Below are 22,357 nucleotides of genomic sequence, written 5' to 3' on the forward strand. Positions count from 1 at the left end.
GCTCCTTGGACACTGATCCTACAAGAAGTGCTGGAGGGACATCCCTGGCAGTCCAGCGTTCCTGCATGGCCACCCGTGGCTGTCCTTCCTGCCCAAACCTGCCCCCAGCTTGCTGAGAAGTCAGTGTTCTTTCCGTGGCTGGTTTCGTTTTGGGCTCTCCCAGGGGAGAGGACAGGCAGGTCTGCAGCACCTCACTGCCAGTCGGGCACTTAAATCAAAACCTGGCACTCCTGAATGGGCAACCTTCACCATCCTCACCATCCTCAGGGGCTTGTGGAGGTGCTGGCTGGCTGAGGCTCAAGTGCAGCCATGTCCCTGCTCCGCTTCCTGCAAAGCTCTGAGTCTGTGCCTGGCAGGGGGACAACGGGTGGTCCTTTTTTGGGGTCCTTACACACTCCTTGTCCCCCCTAAGGAGTATGGGCATTTAGGAGGGCATGGAACAGCAGGTACCACAATGTTCCCAGCTCACACCTGGGCACTTCCACCCCCCACAACCGAGGGAACAGAAACAATCCCCTAAAAAAAACCCCTAAAACACCTCAAACCAATTGCACTCGGCCGTGTCTGTTGATGCAGCAACACATCCACTGCCCTGCTCCTTTCCTCTCCTTCATCCCATCCTCGGTCTCCACCTTGGCTTAATTTAGCTGCAAAGGCCTCCTTGTGTGAGGGGTGGGATTCTCCTGCCTCTGTGCTGAGTGCTGGAGTGATTCTGTGCAGCCTGATGGGCTGCCTGCTCTGCCCTGCCCTGCCTGCTCTGCCCTGCCTGCTCTGCCCTGCCCTGCCCTGCCCTGCCCTGCCTGCCCTGCCTGCTCTGCCCTGCCCTGCCTGCTCTGCCCTGCCTGCCCTGCCTGCCCTGCCCGCCCTGCCCTGCCTGCTCTGCCCTGCCCTGCCCTGCCCTGCCCTGCCTGCTCTGCTGCCCACCCCAGGCCCCGCCGTGCCTGCCTGGCTCTGGCACGGGCTGCAGAGTGACGCAGGGCTGCTGGCAGAGCAGCTCCCGGCTCCCTGTGATCAGCTAATTAGCTTTCTGTGCTATTATTATGTCGTCATGGTGAATCTACCTACTCCTCCGATCAGAGAGGGGAGAATGGGGGAAGCTGTAATTAGAGGGAATCTCATTAGGAGCTGCTTCATCTCATCAGGCTCCCCCACACCCTCGAGTACAATTGAAGTTCATTGCCTCCAAACAGTCCACGGCAAACCAAGTGCACAGCGTGGCCCCACGTGAGGGATGGAGCTGCTCAGTCGCTGCTCTCGCCTTGCCTGAGTTTCTGCTTCCTGCTGCAATTAGAACATCCAGGGAATCCAGAGCTCTTCCAGGTTTTGCAGGCCAGTAGCTGCAGGTTGCCTGAGTAGGATCAGGTGTTTAAGGGATGTTGTTCCAGGGCTGATCCCACTCTTCTGCTGGTGGTAACTCTGTTCCCTGTCTCCATCTGAGGGAGCAGTTTGGCACCTTTGTTTTGGATGTGGGAGGAGATATTGATGGGTTGGTTACACTGCTTAACACCTGCAGGACTGAGCTGCACTGGGAGGTCTTGGAATGCCCTGACCTCGCCAGGCACCATCCTGGGATGGATCCAGAACAAGCACTGCCAATAACCCAGTGTGCTCCCACGCCTGAATGCCCACAGCTCCCACATCCGAGAACCTCTCAGGCTTTTGGATGAGAAATTCACCTCCAGGGATCTTTGCTTTCCCAGAAACTTCAATTCCTCCTGAGTGAGGATCTGGGAGGCAGAATCCCTTTGGACATTGGGTTGGCACCCAGGCTGTGCCCACTGCCAGCAGGGTGGGCAGGGCGGGCAGGGCTGTGTACTGATGCACACAGATGTAAACCACACATCTCTTTTTTAACTAAGCCCCAGGAAAACCCATTAAACCCTGCAAATGTCAACTGTGTGTTCACACTGCTGGGGAAAAAGCAAATTTGCCATTGAAATCCCAGCAGAGATTGATGGCTGTGCAAGTTCCTCAGCAGGAGGTGTGAGCAGACCCTCGCCTTGCTCTGCCCTGGGGATCCCACACCATTTTTAGGAGGTCGAGGCACCTGCAGCAGTGGCTGCAATAAAAGCAGTGCAGTGGAAAGAGAAAGGAGATATTTCTTATAAATGTTCCATTTTCTTCAGAGCAGCCGGGCTGGGGGCAGGTACTGATGGCCAATATAAGCTTATTTCCATCACAGTGGTGTTTCGCTGAGATTTTCAGACCAGTTACCATTGGAACAGCATTAAAATGAAATAATGGACAGCACTGACACCGATGAATCCCTCCCTTGCCATGCAAGCCTCCATCACAATAAAAGAGAAGATGGTTTCATGCAATAAAACAGGGAATGGGAGCCTTAGGGGCTCCCTGATGGATTTTCGCACGTTCAGCTCCAGCAGATCCGTGCTGGGACGGGGCAGGAGGTGCTGCAGGAGCCTGTGCTGGTCTCTTACTCGTGGAATTCGCAGGTCTGGTTTCCCAGGAGCACGGACACGCGGCTGCCGGCCCCGAGGTAGTGGCCGGAGATGGTCACCATGGTCCCTCCCGACTCCGGGCCGCGGCTGGGGCTCAGGAAACTCACGGCTGGAGTCTGCAGGAAGGAAAGGACAAGCTCAGGGCTCCTGCAGGGAGCTGCTGTGGGGGGCTGTGGCAGCAGAGAAGGACATCCCTGAGTGTGTCTAAGGCCAGGCTGGATGGGGCTTGGAGCACCCTGGGACAGAGGAAAGTGTCCCTGCCCATGGCACAGGTTGCACTGGGTCTTCGAGGATCCCTTCCAACCCAAGCCATTCTATGATTCCATAATCGCTGTTTTGGGGGTACAAAGCTGAACCCAAATGTTGTGGGAGCCCTGGTTTATTCCCAGGGTGGGCTCTCAATCCTGCAAGCTGGCCTTGTTGACTGGGCCCCCCAAAATTGTGCAACACCAGGGGGGAACCACCAGAAAAAAATGGCAATTCTGGGATTGTCTCCTGGAGCTGAACCCCCTCCATGTGCCACGCTCAGTTCCCGGGGGACACATGTGCTGTCTCCCAGCAGGACACTCACCACGAACATGTACTGCTGCGCTGACTTGGCCGTGAACTCGGGCTTGCACTCTCCGATGCACAGGAGCACTGGGCCGGAGCTGATCCCTGGAAGCGCCTGCCCCATTTCACAGACGATCCTGGAAGCAGAAATGCCGCAGGGAAGCTTTGGCAGGAGGTGCCAGCAGTGCCCTGCACAGCTCCACACTGCCTTTTTTTTCTCCTCTCTCTCCCCCCTCCTCTTTAACTTTGATATCTGCCTCTTTGGAAGAAGTTAATTACTGAGTCTATTTTTACCCCATGTAGTAATTTAAAGGGAAAAAAATCAAAATTAGACATAATTATTACAAGCTGTAAACTCCAGAGCAAAGCAGAGCACTAATGGCAATATATTAGCCAGTAGCAAAGTGAGTGCGAAGTCCTCAGAGTAACAGATGAGTTCATTAAGGGAACAGCTCACACTGCAGACTCCCAGTTAATCAAAACTGGAGAAACCGGCTGGGGGATGATAGAGAAAGCCCTGGAGAGCAGCTTCTGCTGGGGCACAGGGCTGGCTGCCACAAACACACTCGTGGTGGTCACAGGAGCTTGTCCCCGTGCTCCTGGCGTGGTCCAGCTCAGCCCTGTGGGCACATCCTGAGGCTGGGAAAGCTGCAGGGACAGGGAGATCTGCTGGGGTTGACCATGGCTGAACACTGTGGATGCACAACCCCCAAATCCCAGGGCACGGGGGATGTGTGACACTAGCTGGGGACGGGATCAAGCGGATGCCAGTCGTGCCAGCAGGTTTGGGGGAGGTTTCCAGAGAGGCATCAGCTGGCAGGGCTCTCCAGATGGACCTGAAAGGGGTGGATGCTCCCACAGCAGTGCTGGAAAGATGAATTCAAGAGCATCCCTGCAGGCACTGGGAAGCTGAGGGTGGGAGGAACCTGCCCCAGACTGGAAATCTGAGAGTGGGAGCAACTTGCCTCGGGACTGGAGACTTGAGGATGGATAATTTGCCTGAGGGATGAAAAGCTGAGGGTAGGAGTAACCTGCCTGAGGCAGGAGGTGCAGTTGCACCCATGATGAGATACCTGCGGGCCCTGACCCCAGGAGTGGGACCAGAGAAGAGCCAGAGCAGCCTCTGCCTGCTGAGGCTGAAGGAGAAGGAAGCGCTCACTCCTCTGCCTATCACACACAAAGACACAAAAGGCCCCAGTTTGGGGAGGCAGCGTTCCAGCTGCCTTCAGCAGCATTAAATTCACTGCAAATAAAACAAAGTAAAATAAAATAAAAGGCGAAGACTAAAGGAAGAAAAGAAGCTGCAGCTCGCCTGCACAGGTGATGCCAGGAGGGCTGATGAAATACACACACGCCGGTAAAGAGCTGGAACGTGCACGTCCTCATTGCTGCACATCAAAAGGGGTTGCCTAGAGAGACGCTGCCTTTGGAGAGCAGGGATTGAAGCGTCTCGGCTCCGTGCCTTCCTCTGCCACGTGCTCCTCGCTCTGCCTTTCAACCAGACATCGCCCCTGCACCTCTCTGCCTGCTCCTGCCTCACTTCTGCAGACTGGCAGCGGGGAGAGGAGGCCACTCCGAGCTTGGGGCACGGCAAACAAAGCCTGGGAAGCGGTTCCTGACCCGCCACGGGCAGGAGAAGAGAGGGGAGGTTCTCTCTCCCACAAGGAAACACCGACTACTGAACTCTGCCAGCAAAGCAGCAGCTGCAGCACAGCCCGGGCAGGGAGGGCCGTGGGACGGGGCACAAGTGACCAGGTACACCTGGTCCCCAGTCCCGCTAAAAGCCAAATCCCCAGCAGGTACCTTGTTACAAAATGATGCATTCGGCAGAGCTGTAGGGTGCTGATTGCCGGGCTAAGTGGCCCTTTCACCAACATTAACCTAATTGCTGGCTGATAGATTGCGGGGCTGGAGCATATGGCAGAGTCATTACAGTCTTGGAATTCAGTCTGCCCACAGAACCCGTAAGAGGGTCCTTTTATCTGTATTCATCTTTAAAAGGCAGCTCTCATGCTAACGCTTGCTGTTATCTGCCCAGGGTAAATGTTTTAATGATGTTAACAAACTTTGAAAGCTCAAGAGCCGTAATTAGAGTCATGATTATAAAATCAGGGTTTCATACCATCAAAGGGGGATAATTTCATAATCTTCCATCCTTTATTTGAAAAATAAAATATAACAAAGTCCTGCTCAGCAGAACAGCCCCAACTGCTCACAGTGACGGGCTATTGGTGCCACGGTTGGAGCCATTCCTGCAGGAACACCAGGCACCCTTCATCCCCTGATCCCAGATCCCCCGGCACTCTGCACTCGCTCTCGCTGCTCCAGAGGGGTCATCAGTGCCCCTTCTGCCTGACAGATGGGGAAAGAACCACAAGGAATGGACAAGCCCCAAACCAAAGCTGCCAGGTGACAGGTCCTGCACTTTGCTGGGGCTCTCAGTGGGAGCCACCAAATTCATTTCCCAGCAGAGGACAACTCCTTTCAGCTGCTCCCGAAGCTGGGGCAGGTCTGTGCTGCTGGGACTACCCGTGGGGTCTTGGCCACCTCCACACTCACAATCCTACTGCACAGGACACCGTCCTGGTTCCCAGCAGGAGACGACACAGCCCAAGGGGAGACATCACCTGTTTCTGCTGTCCTACCCAGTACAAATGACCCCCAACACCCCCTGAGCACCTTGGCTACCCCAGCACAGCCCCTCCAGGGCAGGAGAGGAGCGGCTGTCACGCCGTGGGGTTTATTCGCTCATCCCCTGTTACAGGCCTATTTTCTAATTTTGGGCTGACATTTTTCTTAGTGAAACAAATGAATTGACTCCAGTGAAGGCCCACTTGGATTAAGGGGCTGTCACCGCCTCGCCTGCCTAACAAATGGCTGCGTGCAGCCGGCGGCGCCGGCGGAATTCCAAGTGGGATGGGGAGCCCGGGGAGCGCGGAGGCTCAGCGGCAGCAGCAGCAAGGTGCTCATCAGCAAAGGTGCTTAGCCAAGCAGGAAGGAAACAGAACATTTAATGAAAGCTTAAAGGGCTGCTTAACCCCTGCAGGGAGAGTCCAGCGTGTGGGAACATGTGGGAACGTGCAGGAACCCCTCCCCATGTCCACCTCCAGAGCCCTTCCTGCAGGTGCTCAGGCTCTGTGCGAGCTTTTGGCCTCCTGAGCATTGGCTGGAGGTCAGGAGGAGGCTCTGGGGGGTGCCCAGCCCTGGGGACCCGCGGTGGGGACGGGTGAGGGGTCACTCACTGCTCCGCCACGACGTAGTGCTCGGGCAGGGGCGTGCACTGCACCCCGGCCACCTGCACCCCCTGCGCGATCTCCGAGAAGTCCAGGCCCAGGTTCACACCACGGATGGTCACCCTCGTCCCTCCTTCCGGGGGCCCCGACACCGTCAGGATCTGCAGGGAAACAGAACACAGGGAAGTTGAGGTGACATCCCCACCACGCCCGTTCTTCAGCCCCGCCCTGGTTTGGAAGCACTTCTGCTTTGAGTGCTGCAGCCTCCTCCTGCTCCTGCTGCCAAACCCAGCCAGGGCCACCCCCTCATGGCCCTTCTGGATGTCCTGGAGAAGCCCAAGGATGCTGAAATCCATCTGTGCTGTGCTCCAAGAGAGGACTCCGAGGTCCCTGAGCTGGCCAAGAGGAGTGGGCAATGCCATTCCCCCGAAATCCTTCCAGAAGGATAAACCTGGCTCCTATCTTCTCTGTCCAGAAGAGGGTAAGTCACCTTCCAGAAGCAGCCTGGTGCTTGGGAGAACTTTACTTTCTGCCTTGGCTGTTCTCTGAATGTTAATGTCACATTTTATTAGTGACTTGGCACCTCGAATGACTTAAAAATGTTAAAGAGTGAGGTGTGTGCTTTCAAGCTGCCTGTTTATAGCCCGCCTCAGCCATAACCATCCCTGCTTCCCCGGACCTGCATTAAGGACAATCTCCTCTTCAATTAGGAGTATAAATTTCAATAATGCATAGTCACAAAATTTGGGCCCAGGACTCTCAGACAGTTATCCTGAATCTGCCACCGCACTGCTGTTGCTCTTGGGTGAGTTTCTCATCTTCCCCGTGCTGCAGCTGTTATTAATAAATAAACACAATCCATAATAATGCAATTTAATTAATTTAATGGATAAATCTTGTTTACGCCTCTTTGTTCCACCCTTGTCTTTGGCAAAAAACTTGAGCTCTTCAGAGCCTTTCCCTTGCTGTTTCCAGATGGATGGTTGGTTTTCTCCACCTTCTTAAAAGTGAGTGAGGGAGGTGGCCGAACACCAGTCCCACCAGGACAGCACATCCCAGTGACCTGTCCCACAGCAGCCCTCATGGGACATCCCTGTCCCCATCACAACTGTGGTTCCAACTTCCCCAAAGGCATCTCCAAAAAGACATCCGAGGTCTTCAAGATGGAATCCCACCATCCCCACTAAACCAGGTGCCACATCCACGTGGTTTTTGAACCTTCCAGGGTGACTCCACCACTTCCCTGGGCATCCTGTCCCATTTCTGGCCACACGTGCTGAGGTTTTTCCAGCTCCAGGCACCCGGCAGAGCCACCCAGCCCCCCCCTCCTTCCTCCACATCCTTTAATTCCCACCTCTCTCTCCCCTCCACTGCCTGACGGAGGTTTTTAATTTATTCACCACGCACTGCCTGTTGTGCTGCTGTTCCCTGTAACTCACACCATGGCCTGTCTTGTATCATTTAGCTCTGGGAAGCTCGACGTGCCCATAAACCCACTACAAAATCAAGCTGGATTGTGTTACACCGAGTCCTGGAGGCCTGGTAGTGTTTACATCACTGGTTGGGAATCACCTGAACTCGGCACTTCACGCACTTGACAGTTACAGCTGTCCTTTGCAGCTCTGGATGATGTTAAAATGCATTTACTGGAGCACTTACTCTGCTGGGCTCGTTGTCTCATCACTGCTCAGGAAAGAGTCACCGCTTGCCATTTCCTGACCTGAGCAGAACCGGCGGGGCCAAGCGGCCTCCCCGAACAAAGCCGAGCTGATGCTGTATTTTAAAAATGTCCTGACCTGGAAAATCCCCAATATGGAGCTCCACTCGACCTAGATTTTAGTGGCCACTAATTGAACAGTTTTGAAGTAACTGTGCCATAAAGCAGCCCCAGGGTTAGAACAGATGCATTCAATTAATTACAGCTGGAGAGATTCAGTCAAAATCGCAGAAAGAAGATAAGTCTTAAAGGTCCCGGTGCACCCAGAGCTGGGGACCCTCCGAGCAGCATCCCTGGGCTTCTGCTTGGGGTGAGGATGAGGCACCTCCAGCACAGCCAGCCCATGCTCTGCCTTAATCCCAGCTGGGCTGTGCTGGGAGCTGCCCAGGCTGCAGGGCTGCCAGCCCCAATTTCTGATCCGAGACAGACAGGATTAGCAAGAAATATTCCCCAATTTCAAGAAAATCACGTCACTAGACTGGCTTTTCACTTAGAGCTTTGTGGAGGATGAAAGGGACCTGCAAAGGGCAGCTGAGGAAAAGCAAGGCCATTACCAGGAATTGGACATTTGCTGTTTAGCAATCTGCACCTCTGCTGTGGGAGGCAGAATTACTCTGAGCAGGTCACCTGTCCCCACTGCAGGAGAGAAATCCCAATCCAGCCCCTGTAATAATGCTGGGAAGGATTGATCAGGTGTGCAGCACTGGGTTATTCATAAAAAGGGTTGGGTACAGGGGTGGGGGAGTGGGTGGCAGGAGCTCGGTCACCCTCACACCTTGCCCTTGATGAGGGAGGGGACAGAAACGCTCCAGAGCACTTCTCTTATTGCTGCCTTTTACTTGAAACCAGGGTAGGGACCCCCAAGGCTGGAATCCAAGGGACCCCCGAGGCTGGAATCCAAGGGATCCCTGTGGTTGGGATCCAAGGATCCCAGGGGTCCAGGAGCCCCAGCCCAGTGCTAGAACCCCTCCCTCCCCAGCCTGCAGAAGACACTGCTCCAGCAATGAGGGGTGAATGTTCTCAGTGTCACGTCTTGCTGCTTGAATCGCTGAGAGTTTCTGACATGAAGCAACATTTCGCCTGCAGAAGAAGCCAGTGAGGAGCCAGGGAGAGCTGGGGCTGGGGCTGGCTGGGAGCTGCTGGGGCTTTCCCTGCAGAGCTGGAGGGGAGCCACGAGCCCTGCACAGCAGCCCCTGGGCATCTGTTCGGGTGCGGAGAGAGCACCCAATCAATGGCACAGCCCCCGCCCCCTCCCCAAACCTCATCCACCTTCATCCTCGTTGTGCTTTTCTCCTCCTGCTCCGAGCTCTGGATCCCAGCTGATGAGCCCAGCGGGGAAGCGGCACATGAGCATTGTCATCCCGGCATGATCCCTCCTTGTCTCTGCCTCAGCTGATGGCACATTCAGAACCTAATTGTTATCTCAGCAGAGCAACTCCATTATTCAGCCTGACACTGCCCCCCCTTCAGCTGTTTGTTGCGCTGATGTTATATTAATGAGGCCTGCAAATAAATGAATAGGAGATCAGAGCGCTGCTTGTTCGCCAGAAAACTGATTTTTATTTATTTATTGCTAAGGCCACAGACCGGCTGGAAGTTTTGATCTGCTGAGGGGACATTGCTGGGGAGGGCTGGGCCTCTCACTCAGTGAAAGGACTGCAAATATCCCACTGCTCATTTACTTTTAGAACTATTAAAACACAATCTCTTCTTATTTATGCATCCCCTGAAGGCACTGGCGCCTGGGAGCCAGGCCCTTGACCTCAGGCTTGTCACAAAGAGTGAACCTGGCCAGATGAAGCAAAAGGAGTGGGAAACAGCCCATATTAAAGGCTCTTTTAGTCTGGGTAATCCAGGCTGCAATGTGAGCTCCAGCATGAGAGCAAACCCTGCTCCCCAGTCCTGTCACTGCTGGTGGCCAAGGGATGGAGGATGTGCCACCAGTGCCAGCTCTGGACCTGCCACGGCAGGTCAGTCCCAGCAGGGCAGGGTGGCCCCCCAGCTGTACAGCTCTGCAGCACTGGGCACTGCAACGTGGTACCAAAATCCTGAGAAAACTCAGATGTCAGGAAAGGACCCAACAGCAACAAAAGCCATGAAGGTCTCATGGTCTCCTCCACAATCTCCCTCTGAGGGCTGAGACACAGACCTGGAGTCAAGAAATCTGTATCAGCAGAGCTCTGCTCTTTTCTCCTTGGACAGAGCCCAAAAGTATTGCTTTCAAGTTGGACAGTGATAAAACACTTGGTGGCAGTGCCCTGCCTGCAGCCAGCTGCCAGAGCCAGCCTGGCACTGCTCACATGCAAGTCACTTGGTGGCTGGAGCACAGCGTTTCTCCCTTCTCTGCTTAGCTCAAGGAGGGACAGATAAATAATTCCAAGATTTCTCCAGCTTGACAACTTTCTGCCTGCTTTATGGGGAAGCAAATCTCAGTAGAGGCTGTTTTGCTTCTCGTAGCATAACCTTGTGCAGCAGAACAGCACTCGGGCAAGAGAAGTTTGGGTTCTGCCCACTGGCAGGGCAAGGGGAATATCCAGGGAAGCCTTTAAGGCTCATTTTATCTCTTGGTAGGACAGCTGGGACTGGGAACACAAAGACACCAACTAAACAGGGAAAGGACAGGTTTCCAAGCCTTTTTTAATGCTTTCCCATCTCTGCACAACCAGCCCCAGCACCTCTTCTGCCCCTCAGCAGCTCCACCCTGCCTGCACAAGAGAAAAACCTGCCCAAGAGAGGTACAACACTGCTGGGCAGGTCTAAGAAATACCAAAATTCTGGTAACATCCCTGAGGATGGATGGACCCTCCTCAGCAACATCATCCTCCAGGCAGCCCCAGCCAGCCCTGACACAGCAGCAGCCTCTGTGCTTCCTCCTCTCCTCTATAAAAAGGAGGTTGATGCCTCCCTCCCCCGGGATCTGAGCCAGTTTAGTTAAACCAGTGTAGAAACTAATTTAATTTAAGAGGAAACTTCCACACTCGCTTGGGTTCTGACTCAGCTGGCAGATTTTGGGTGCTGAGCGGCCCTGCCACGAGCGTTGGTGTAACAGACAGCTCTGATCCAACTCTGTTACACCTTCTGCAGCGTGGATGCACACCTAGGGCAAGGGAGGCCTTTTTGGGGGATTTAATTAACCGAGAAACCCAAACCTTCCTTCATTCCCACCTGATAGAGTGTCACTCCTCACAGCAGCGTTAACAGAGCGAGTGTACTTTCACTGGTGAAAATGCTCCTGGGACACATTTTGCATCCCTCAGTGGGCTGAACAGAAATATCAGAAGCATCAGCTCCAGACTAATTAGCTCCCTGGTTAAATTAGCATTCCCGCAGCAGCCCGTGGCGGTCACCCCAGCGCGGGTGGCACGGCTGGCGAGTGCCAGCTGCCCGTGGGGCAGTGGCTGCACACCTGGCCACATGCCAGCGGTTTCCCAGACAGCACTGGAGCGTTTTATCCCCGTTTCTCAGGGCCGGGTGGATTTTGGCCAGCACAGGGACAGCACAGCGGCCGCGGGAGGAGCGGGGTCGGGGAGCGCGGCCTCACCTCGGTGATGCGCGGGTTGGAGCACTTGACGTTGTGGCTGGACCAGTCGAGCCAGGGCTGGGCGCCGGGGGAGCCGCAGTGGGGCCGCAGGGTGCACTTGGCCTCGCCGCTGCACCAGCCACACTCGAACTTGGGGTCGGCCTTGAGGCACAGCCCGCAGCTCTCGCGCTGCGCCGCGCACTTGTACAGGTGCACTGCGGGGAGAGGGTGGGAGAGCAGGGAGGGTCAGGGACCGAGAGATTCCCCTGGGATGCAGCAGGGATTGAGAAGGGTCAGGGACCGAGAGATTCCCCTGGGATGCAGCAGGGATTGAGAGATCCCCTGGGATGCAGCTGGGATTGAGAGATTCCCTCGGGATGCAGCAGGGATTGAGAGATTCCCCTGGGATGCAGCTGGGATTGAGAAGGGTCAGGGACTGAGAGATTCCCCCGGGATGCAGCTGGGATTGAGAAGGGTCAGGGATTGAGAGAGTCCCCTGGGATGCAGCTGGGATTGAGAAGGGTCAGGGATTGAGAGAGTCCCCCGGGATGCAGCTGGGATTGAGAAGGGTCAGGGATTGAGAGAGTCCCCCGGGATGCAGCTGGGATTGAGAAGGGTCAGGGATTGAGAGAGTCCCCCGGGATGCAGCTGCTCCTGGACTTGCCTGCCACAGCTCGAGCTCGGCTTTGGCTCCCCAGGCCGCAGGTGCCCCTGCACAGGTGGATTCCTGCACAGCCAAGGCGGTGCCAGTGGGGCTCAGAGAGCAGCACCAACAGTGCAGGGAGCTGCTCTCCTCCTCAGGGGGATCCTCAGGGGTCACAATGCCTCTGCCCCAACAGCCCCTCTCCAGCACCCCACCACCCATGACCTGAAGCCAATTCGAGCAGATTTTACCTTTCAGATTCTCTGGGTTGTCAATGACGAAGTTCCCGTTCCAAACCACGGCAAAGTCCACTGCCAGGTTGCTGATGTCCATCCCATCATAGAGGTACTGCAGGGGAAGATCCAGAACGAAATGCTTGGGGAGACAACACTCACAGACAAAGAAGGCTTTTTTGAAAGAAACCATCCTTATTCTCTGCTTAAAAACATCTGCTGGTGCCTCAGACACCACACTTTTACACTTCATCTCCAGGGTTCTGCTTTGAGTCCCTTCTCCTCACCAGGAAGAGATAATTAAATCAGGTCTAGTCCTTGTGAGAGGTAACAGATTAATTATTCCACTCGCAGTGGTTGCTCTCATCACTCAGTCTCTGGTTTAGCAACACAGCCCCTCCAGTTCACCAGGCTGGGACTGGTGCCTTCAGGCTGTTTCTTGCCCAGTTTGTGCACCCCAGTGTGACTGGGAGCTGGGAAACCCCACTGGGACCTTTGCTGGTGGAATAGGAACAGCTGAGCAAAAATAGCTGGTGCAGAGCCCCCGCCACAGCTTCAGCCCGCTCTGGGATAGTGCTGGCTTGAATTATTCCCCTTCCTACGGACATCCTGGGGGCCGTGGCTGAGTGAAGCTGGATGCTTCAGCTGAACTCCCAGTGAACGCTGAAATTCCCATTATCACACCCAGCACTGGCGAGGCCTCACTCTGCTGCTCTCTTTAGGTCAACCAAGAGCTGCTAAGACGACTTAAAAAGGTGAGTGAGCATTGCCATCCTCTCTGGGATGAGGGGAGGGTGATTTCAGCAAGGCAGACTGCTCTGCCTGTCCCTGGGCAGGAGTTGTGCAGTTTTAACTCACGTTTGACTGTACTGGTTCACCCTGCCTGGGTTTTACTGAGCTGGTGTGGAACAAGAAGCTGTGAGTCCAGAATGGCCCTTACATCCTTCCCCTACCACTTCCTGTCAGCCTAACAGCAGTGAAAGTGCTTCTCTAATGCTTATAAATCACTCTGGATAGGAAAAGTACTGTATACTATTAATACATTTATTATCCACCAAGCTGCGAGGCCCAAAGACGGCCAGCAATGTATAAATATCCAGTAAAATTTTTAAAAATTCAAAACTTCATTAACAATTTAAGACCATCTGCGCTGAATATTCAAGCGGACCCTGTTCTGCTGCCTAAAACAAACTGACTGTGCCCTGTTTGCCCAGGGCCCTTTCTGAGCACATGGTGAGCAGAGGAAGGGCCACGCTTGTCCCTGCTCGTCCCCCAGCTGCGAAGGGCCACAGGAGACCCAAACGTGGGCTGTGGATCAGCTGTGCGTTTGCCATTTGCGTTCTGGCAGCCCCAGGTACCCACCAGGGTGACTCTGGGGTGCCCTGGGGTCCACGGCAAGGCTGAGCCCCGTCCTGTGGAGGGGGATTATCCTCCCCTGCTCCTCGGGCAGCACGGCTGCGGAGATTCCCCTCTCCCCGCCGTGCTCTGCTCCTCCCCTGGCAGTCTCCCTTTCCCCCTCCTTCCCTGCTCTCCAGCACTGCTCTATTCATCCAGCCACCGTGACCTGGAACTCGACAGCTCCCCGATAAGGGGTCTGTGATTCTCCTTATCTGCCGGTGTGGGAATTAGCCTGCCTTAACACCCTCTGCATTCCTTCCTCCTCCTTCCCTTCCCCCGGCTGACCCCCCACCGGCAGCCAGGGGACTCCAGATAAGGGATCTCCTCCCCGTGACTGAACCCCTCGTGGGCATTCTCCCACCTGGGATTCAGGATTAGAGACTTCCCACCCTCCCCGCGGCTGTTTGGAGCTGACACTCCCTTTCCAAAGGTTCCCCCCCGCTCTCACCGAGCTGTTCTGGCACTGCACGCTGGAGCTGTTGAAGCGCAGGGCGGGCACCCTGTGGATGATGCCCTGGATGCTGAGCACACACTCGTAGCCCCTCTGCCCCGACTGGGGCTGGGGCAGGTTCCTGGCCTTCAGCGTGATGGGCTTCACCTCTCCCACCGGGATCAGGATCTCCTCCGTAGGGAAGAGCTGGGGGCAGTCCTAGGAGGCAATGAGAGACGTGGGGGGTTAAGGGTGGGCTGTGGTGGAGCTGCAGCTGTGACCTGGTCTCGGGCCACCTGCTCTGGTGGCAGGGCTGATGTCCCAGCACATCCCCAGCGCCCAGGACCTGCCACTCCCCAGTGCAGCTGCAGGTGAAGTGCAGGGACACAGAACCCGCTGTGCCCCGGGGCTGGCACTGATGTCCTCGCTGCAGCTGCACAAGGAGGAACACCCCCTCTGGGGACAGATCCAAGGTGTCCTCCCCGCTCTGAGCTTCCCCCCGGTTTTATCTGCAGAGCCAGCATCTCCTGCTGTACCCTCCTGAGGAGCACAGCCCCTTATCAGCTGCTCCAGCCCTGCCGAGCCCCCTGCTCCGGGAGGGGACGGGCTGCTCCCAGCCACGGGGGCTTCTCCTAATCCCATTTCACCCCTCAGACCCCTCGTGCTGTGGAGTGAGATGGATCAGCCCAGGGTGTGCTTCCCTCTCACCACCAGGCACTGTTCTGCTCTGCTTTATCTCAGCAAAATTAGGCCAAGGTGCCATTAATTTCTGAGGTGACATTAAGTTCTACTCTGTCTGCTCTCACTCCTCTCCATGCTCCAACACCTCCTGCCTTCCTGAACTGCCCACCAGCTCCTGTGGCTGGCAGTGTTCTCCTCAGCCTGGGTGGGATTGGTGCCTCTGCCAGCTGGGTGGGCAAAGCATCCGACCTGAACTGCCCCTTCTATCTCGAGATCACAGAATGCTTTGTATGCAAAGGGACCATAAAAATCATTCCTGGAACTGTCCAAGGCTAGGTTGGATGGGGTTTGAAGCAATCTGGGATAGTGGAAGGTGTCCCTGCCCACAGCAGGGGGTGGGATGAGATGATTTTCAAGATCCCTTCCCATCCAAACCATCTGTGATCCCGTGAAACACCATTCCATGGAAGAATAGATCTCCAGTTCCCCCAAACACAAACTGAATGTCCAAATGAAACCCTGAGATGGACCACAAAAAACGACTGAGCAGCAGCTGGTAACTGTGTGACACCCCTCCCATGAGATCTCAGCATCCCAAACATTATCTCTGCACAACACACTGGGAAATACAATTTTTCTTCAATTTCTACACCGGGAATGGCACCACGCTGAGACAAAGGCTCTGACCATCGGCAGTATTTACATTCTGCTCAGCTCTGATTTGCTTTGATCTAATGGAACAAGGTACCTAAGTACCTGTGAGCACCTGACACGGAATGATTAATCCTGAGCTAAAGCAGGAGTTTAGAGCAAACACCCTGACGTCTCCATCTCTGTTCCCTCTGCCAAATCCCAGACTGGCACCCCGAGCCCTTTGGCCCCCAGCCTGGGGATGAAAGGAAATCATCCTGATGGCAATGCCAGGACAGCCATCCTGCCCAGGATCCCGCTAGCACAGCGTGTCCAGGGGGAACATCCCCCCTCCCCAGCCCAGGCTCCTGTTCCAGCTCCAGCCAGGGCCATGGGAAGTTGTTTCACCACTGGCTCAAGCGAGCAGTAAATGAGAAACAGACGCTCCCTTGGTCTGGAGGAGCCACTAACTTAAACTGCAGCCTCATAAACCTTTTTAGTGGCACTTTTCCTTATATATATTTTATTTTATTTCTAACAGGGACTTTCACGGATTAACAGCCAAGAGTGATTTCAGACTCCATCAGCCAGCAAGCTGTGCTGGGGAGGGAAGGGAAGGCCTTTCCTGCAGTGGAGTGGGTTCGCAGGCTGGAAGGGAATGGCATTCCCAGCTTCCCACTGACCCTGGGGCCGTGGATCCCACCCCAGCTCACCACCAGGACACTCCGAGGATTCATGGCATTTTCCACCTCCTGCCAGCTCTTCCAAGCTGACTCTGCACACTCATTCCTTCCTCTCCTTACACACCACACGCCTGCGCCACCTTCCACTCAACACCTGCCTGCATTTAAGGTTTTGGATTTCGCCTCAAAGTCACATCGAGCACCGACAGGAGACAAGTGGCTCCGCTCCAGAGAGGGGCCCAGCCCCACGGAGCGCCCGTGGTTTGGAAGGAAAAGCAGCCTGGAGCTGCAGAGTCCTTTACCCCGCTATGACTGAAAACAAAAAATCTCCACGTGCCTCACCAGTGCGAGAACTTCAGTGCACAGTCCTGAAAATAATGAATATGTTATGGACCATTATCCTTCCTGGCCAGCGCCGGCCGTGAGGCGCCTGCTTAGGAAGGGCTCCTGCCTCTCCAGGCAGGGGAGAGGACTCCCGTTCCCAGATCTGCTCTCTGGTGCTGAAAATGCTGGTAGCAAAATCTGTTCTGCCATCATTAGAGACGAGTGGGACAGAATAGATTTTTTTTTTTTCATTCCTTTGGTTCCAGTGGAAGGAAAACGTCACATTGGGACTGTGGGGAAAGCAAGGCGGGCGCAGCCTGAGCAGAAGCGAGGCGGCCCCTCCGTGCTGGCTGACAGCTGCAGTGATCACACTAATAAGGGATCCACGTTTTGGGATGGAGAGATCTGTAGGAAGATGCCAGACTCTGGAAAAACCAGGATGCTCGTGGGGAGCCACATTGCTGCGGGCAGTCGCTGCTGTATTTCTCAGCTGAGCGAGGGGGGCCGCGGGAGCTGCCAGGGCTGGCGGAGGGTTCGGGTCGGCTCAGACCCTGCACGTGCCGTGGAGCCCCTGTGAGCCATTTCCAGCCTCAGTGCTCAGCTTTCAGGGATTTTTTCTTTGCCATTTGTTTTTTAAATTGCTGCCGCAGTGATGTGCACCACGGCCCTGGACAGCCATGTCCCTGCACCCCAAATCCCTGCACAGCCACAGCCCTGCACCCTAAATCCCTACAAACCCACATCCCTGCACCCCAAATCCCTGCACAGCCACAGCCCTGCACCCTAAATCCCTGCACAGCCACATCCCTGCACCCTAAATCCCTACAAACCCACATCCCTGCACCCTGAATCTCTGCACTCCCATATCCCTGCACCCCCAAATCCCTACAAACCTACATCCCTGCACCCCAAATCCCTGCATTCCCATGTCTCTGCACCCCAAATCCCTGCACTCCCACATCCCTGCACACACAGCCCTGCTCACAGACCTTGTGTGGGGGTTTTGGCTCTCACATGGGTGCTGCTGCAGGAGAACAGCCTGGCAGCGTGGTTTGTCCCTCCACCACCTCTCCCAGCTGCTCCCTGGCTGTAAAGCCAGTTTGCAGACAAATTATTTCGTTAGGGGTTTATCATCAGCTTCAGCAGTGCCCCAGTCAGTGCTGATTCCCTTTAGAGGAATTTCCTGATGAACTGGGAAGGGGTTGGCAGCACCAGCCCTGCTGCTGGGGCCGGAGCTGTGGCCAAGATCCCTCGTGTCCCTGCTTTGTCAGGCTCAGCCTGGGTGCCCCATTCCGCGTTTCCTCCCCAGGAACAGCGAAACACCCAGAAAACACCGAATAGAGGTGGTGGAATACACAATTTGTTCCATAATCAGTTTACTTTGTTTTTTAATTCATGAGCGGTAAATCCTGCAGCGAGTTAGGAAGGCCATTATTGCCTCCTCTCACTAAACAAACACGCAGAATCCTCTCATTATCCTCCTTGACTTCCCTCCGCCAGAATAAACACGGATCAGATCTGCTGGAGGAAGACAAGGCTCCGATGCCTGAGTGGCACAGACTCTCGGGGAATATTCTGCCTGTGAAGTAGCAGCACACACAATTTACAAAGACATTTTATGCTTCTCCAACACTTTTTAGCCTCAAAGACTCTAAGGTCTATAAATACCTTAAAGACCCGCGTTCTGCAGCTGTCTCTGGAGCAGAACAGAGCACCCATGGTTATTATTTGTGTTTAACCGAGCAGTTTTAGTAGGTCAAACCTCCTTGCTCTTATTTGGAAAAAAAAATTGCCTAGAAATGGCAGGCAATTCTTCTGACTACGGGATTTAGCCCAAATGGCAGAAAATAGACTGGTTTTGTACTGTTCATCTTCAAAAAACCCCCACAAACTCTCCACAAATGTTAACTTGCTGCACATATTTTGAAGTTATAAACATAACCCAATCTGGCACGTGAATGTAAACCCCTGGTTCGCAGTTGTGTTCCCAATGATATAAATTACAGTGCCTGTCACTCATGGAAACACATTATCCTTCATTTATGCCACTGGAAAGGAGAGCAGACCCTGTTCCTTAGAAACCAGACATGAAAGAAAAGCAGCTGGAGCCAAGCCTGGTAAATTCCTTCCCCTCACCATTAGTCCTGAGCTCCGGGCACGTGCTGTAACCTGGGTCTTCTCCATTAATTTGGGAGGCAGGCGGATATTTACAGCCATGGAAAGGCTGGAGGGAATCATTCCCTGCTGTAAACAACCCTTTGTGTGCCAGAGGTGAGGACAGGAGCCATTCCCTGGCACGGGGACAGGTTACAGGCAGGAACATCTCCCTCTGCTCCCTGCAGCTCTTCCCCGTGCGGCTCCTTCCCTCCAAACACCAAACATCCACACCACGGATGGAAAAGGCATTGCCACGGCTCAGAGCTGGGGTAGTTTTGCTGAAACCGGGCTTTTTGTTCCTATTTCTGGCAAAGGCATCTCCCCAAAGTCAGGTGTGACCCGGCAAAGTCATTGGCTGGCTTTGGTGGCCTGAGATGCGGCTCTGAGTCACCTCCCGCACATCTCAGCTCTCCTGGGATGGGGATTGGCAGGACAGGCACGAGGGTGGGTTGATTTGGATTGGTTTCCTTCAAGGCACATGGAGCAGCACTCAGCACCCAAGGGCACAGCCAGGGGCAAGGGCGTTGCTCTAAAATCAGTGGGAATTTAAAGGAGTCACAACGGAGCTGGAATCTGGCTCGGCACCGAACTCTCCGAATCTGGAACTCTCCGTCCCCAGATCAGCAGCCCTCCTGTGGGAATGGCATTATCAGCACACACTGGACATCGAAGAGGGATGGGCCCCACATCATGGGGAGCTAAGAGGATTTCTTTGGTTCGAGCTCTCCCTGGGATGGGGTGTAAGGATGTGTTTCTGTATCCACATTTCTCCTCCTCTGGAAATTTCAAACATTTAGAGACAGACATCATAAAGCCTCGCACACACACAAACCCAACCACATCAGACTTATTGAAATCACATCATTGGCTTGATCTGGAGCTGTGTAAAGTGGGACAATCAATGCTCCACACCCACGAGAATCTCTTGGAGAAATCCTGATTTAGTGGGAGCAAGGTCTGAGCAGGCACCTTCTGCTGACAATGAAGCCTCTGGCCAAGAACAGGATGGGAAAATAATTGCCTACCTAATCAGGAACTCCTAAAGAATTGGGTACCTGGGAATGGACACCTCAGAGGAGCTGGGTTCCCCCATGTCAGAAATTCCCGTAAGTGGAAGGATAGCAGGAACAGCCAGCTCCATCCTGCAAGTTGCCTCTGCTGTAAAGGCTGTGAAGGGCTCTGTATTCATTGACTGGTGATCCCAAACCACGTGTTCCACGTTTGCACTTTTCCAAAAGCACCCACCCACCTCTGGGGCTTCCTCTGCACCCCCCACATCTGCCCCTGAGCTTGGACCTGCACAAACGCTTCCTGCTGGCAGGGCAGGTGGAGGGATGAGCAAAGCTCTCTGGGCTGTATTTTCATGGAAGGCAGGGCAAAAAAGCAGCATTTAGCTCGGTCAGTAGAGGCAGAAGCTTGCAGCGAGCAAGAGCACAGCTCAGGAAGAAGGAATTTCTCTCCCTCATCTCCTCGTGAAGTGGCTGAGGCTTTGAGCTCTTGTTCCTCCTCCAGACAGACAACTCCTGGGAGCATCAAAGGGAGCTCGTTACACATCCAATCCCACTGGGACGCCAATTCTGATGGGCCAGGAGTAAAAGGGAATATTCAAGATATTTTCCCTTGAATTAAATATAAAGATGCGAGCAAATTTCCAGGCCCGTGTGAACACGTGTGTAAACCTTACGTAAGGAGAGGCACTGGGGACTGAAAGTAGGGCACAGACACGGAGATCACGGCTCCAAACACCACTGGTTCTGCTGGGGAGGGAGCGAGGGTGAGCACAAACAATTTCCTAATACATCAGGCCGTGACACAATGAGAACATTGGGATCTGCATTGGTTTAGGAGAGGAAACTCTTTATGAGGCATTTATTTATTTCTGTGCTAGTGAAGAGCCCCTAGTAAAGGCATGATCACCGTGCTGCGTGTGAGGAGGAAACTCATTGGTCTTAAATAAGCAAACAAATTTATTTGGGGTGGTTTTGCCTGTGCTCAGAAGTCTGGAGAAGAAATGATGGACAGCAGAGCACTTGTATCGTTATCATCAGCCCTTATCAAAACCAATCCCCAGGAAGGTGTGAGATATCCCAAAACATCCCCTGGTAAGAAACAACCTCTGCAAGATGAAGAAGACAGAGGAAGTTCTTTGGAGACACGACAGCCCTGTGATCCCAGGAGGAACTTCCAGAGATACCAACTCCACTCTCCCTCTGTGTGATCTCAGGCAAGTCCTGGGCGCTCCCAGGAGGAAAACAGAGACAATGGGATTGTCCTACTTTAGCAGAGACTTGTCAGACACTTCTGAGATCCCAGGGTTGGAGACCCAGAGAACAGAGAACTCCAACTGAGCAGCCTGGGAGGCCAGGGATGCTCTGAGTGTGAAGGAGAAACCTCCCCATCGCTCAGGAGGAGGAGACGCAAAGGGTTTTGCTTTGTCTTTATATGGTCTCATTTCAGGTGCTACAAAGCTGTTTTTAGGAACAGTGAGGGCAAAGACCAGGATCTTACCAGCATCAGAACCTCAGGAAGATGAAGCAGGCAGGGGCATCAGCCAGAACAAAGGATGCAGAAACCCCAGACCGAGGGTTCCTGGCCATGTTCAATCAGGAACTTGTGCTAACAAACCCCTTTCCTCCCGGGATCCCTCAGCCCTGGGACGCATAGGAGAGCTGGCAGAGCCATTCACGGGCTGTGCCTTTCCAAGTGTTAAAAGCATTTTTGGATGGGAGCCCCACACCTTTTATGAACTGCTAAGAGAGATGGCTCCGAGTCCCCAGCGCTGGAAACCGAACCAGCTCCCTTTTCCAAAATCTGGGGCTGTGCACTTGGGCAATTCCCTTCTTCATCAGTCCACAGCCATAAATCCCAGCCCTGCCAGCACAAGGCACCGACCAGCCCCAGCCAGACCTGCTGTGGCCCTCAGACAAAGCAGAGCTGCTGAAAGGTGCTGGGTTTGAGGAGTCCTTGGGACCCCCGAGGGAAAGCACTGCAGTAATTACTGTAATTAATGAACCTGGGCATTCCCACACAGCAGGGGTGGGATCAGCTCTGGCGTTCAGGTCAAGAGCAGCACTTCAGTGACACCAACACCTCCCTGCTTTAAAGCTGCATCTTTTTGACACCAGGGAGACCCACGGGAAGCCAACAAACCTCACATAAACTTTGGTTATGCTGCTTGTGGCACAGAAAAGCAAAGGATAAAGGGAAGAATCCCGGTGTGGTACCTCGGAGACGTTGATCCGTCCCTCCTGGAAGGAGCAGGTGGTGGGGTCGTGGGTGCAGAGGTTCCGGTACTTGCACCAGTGGCAGCGGAAGGCGCTGTTCACACAGGACAGGCACCTGGGGACAAAGGAGGGGTCAGCACAGGGCTCAGCACAGTCATCTCCAGGCTTCACCAGAAATCCAGGCTTCCTGGGAAAATAATTTCTTTGAGGGGTGTGGTTTTGATACAGCAAAAGTGAGAAACAGGTTTGGGAAAACACACAGGCTCAAAAGACAGACTTTGGGCAGCCTCACAATTTATTCCACAGTAAAATACAAGCTGGGATTTATTGCACATCGCTGGGCTGGTGTAAAGTAGAGCAGGGCATTGCACAGGCACCAGGCTTGGGTTTTAGTTTCTAGAAAAGAGAGCAAGCCTGGCAAAAATGGGATCAGTTGTTTTACAAGTCAGGAATGCGCCAAGTCAACGGCAACA

General features: G+C 54.2%; 1 protein-coding gene across 1 annotated transcript in view; it reads right to left on the bottom strand.

Moving 5' to 3' along the window:
* PLXNA2 (plexin A2) overlaps positions 1 to 22,357 on the bottom strand; it is a 140,026-nt gene that overhangs the window by 30,177 nt on the left and 87,492 nt on the right. Inside the window, exons 9-15 of the mRNA XM_068995557.1 lie at positions 21,885 to 21,999; positions 14,204 to 14,404; positions 12,376 to 12,472; positions 11,503 to 11,696; positions 6,254 to 6,405; positions 3,031 to 3,148; positions 2,439 to 2,575 (exon numbers count right to left, since the gene is read on the bottom strand). Of these exons, the coding sequence (XP_068851658.1) occupies positions 2,439 to 2,575; positions 3,031 to 3,148; positions 6,254 to 6,405; positions 11,503 to 11,696; positions 12,376 to 12,472; positions 14,204 to 14,404; positions 21,885 to 21,999 (1,014 nt within the window). The remainder of the gene's footprint in view (positions 1 to 2,438; positions 2,576 to 3,030; positions 3,149 to 6,253; positions 6,406 to 11,502; positions 11,697 to 12,375; positions 12,473 to 14,203; positions 14,405 to 21,884; positions 22,000 to 22,357) is intronic.

The sequence above is a fragment of the Aphelocoma coerulescens genome, chromosome 26 (assembly GCF_041296385.1).
Source record: "Aphelocoma coerulescens isolate FSJ_1873_10779 chromosome 26, UR_Acoe_1.0, whole genome shotgun sequence".
Classification (NCBI taxonomy): Eukaryota; Metazoa; Chordata; class Aves; order Passeriformes; family Corvidae; genus Aphelocoma; species Aphelocoma coerulescens.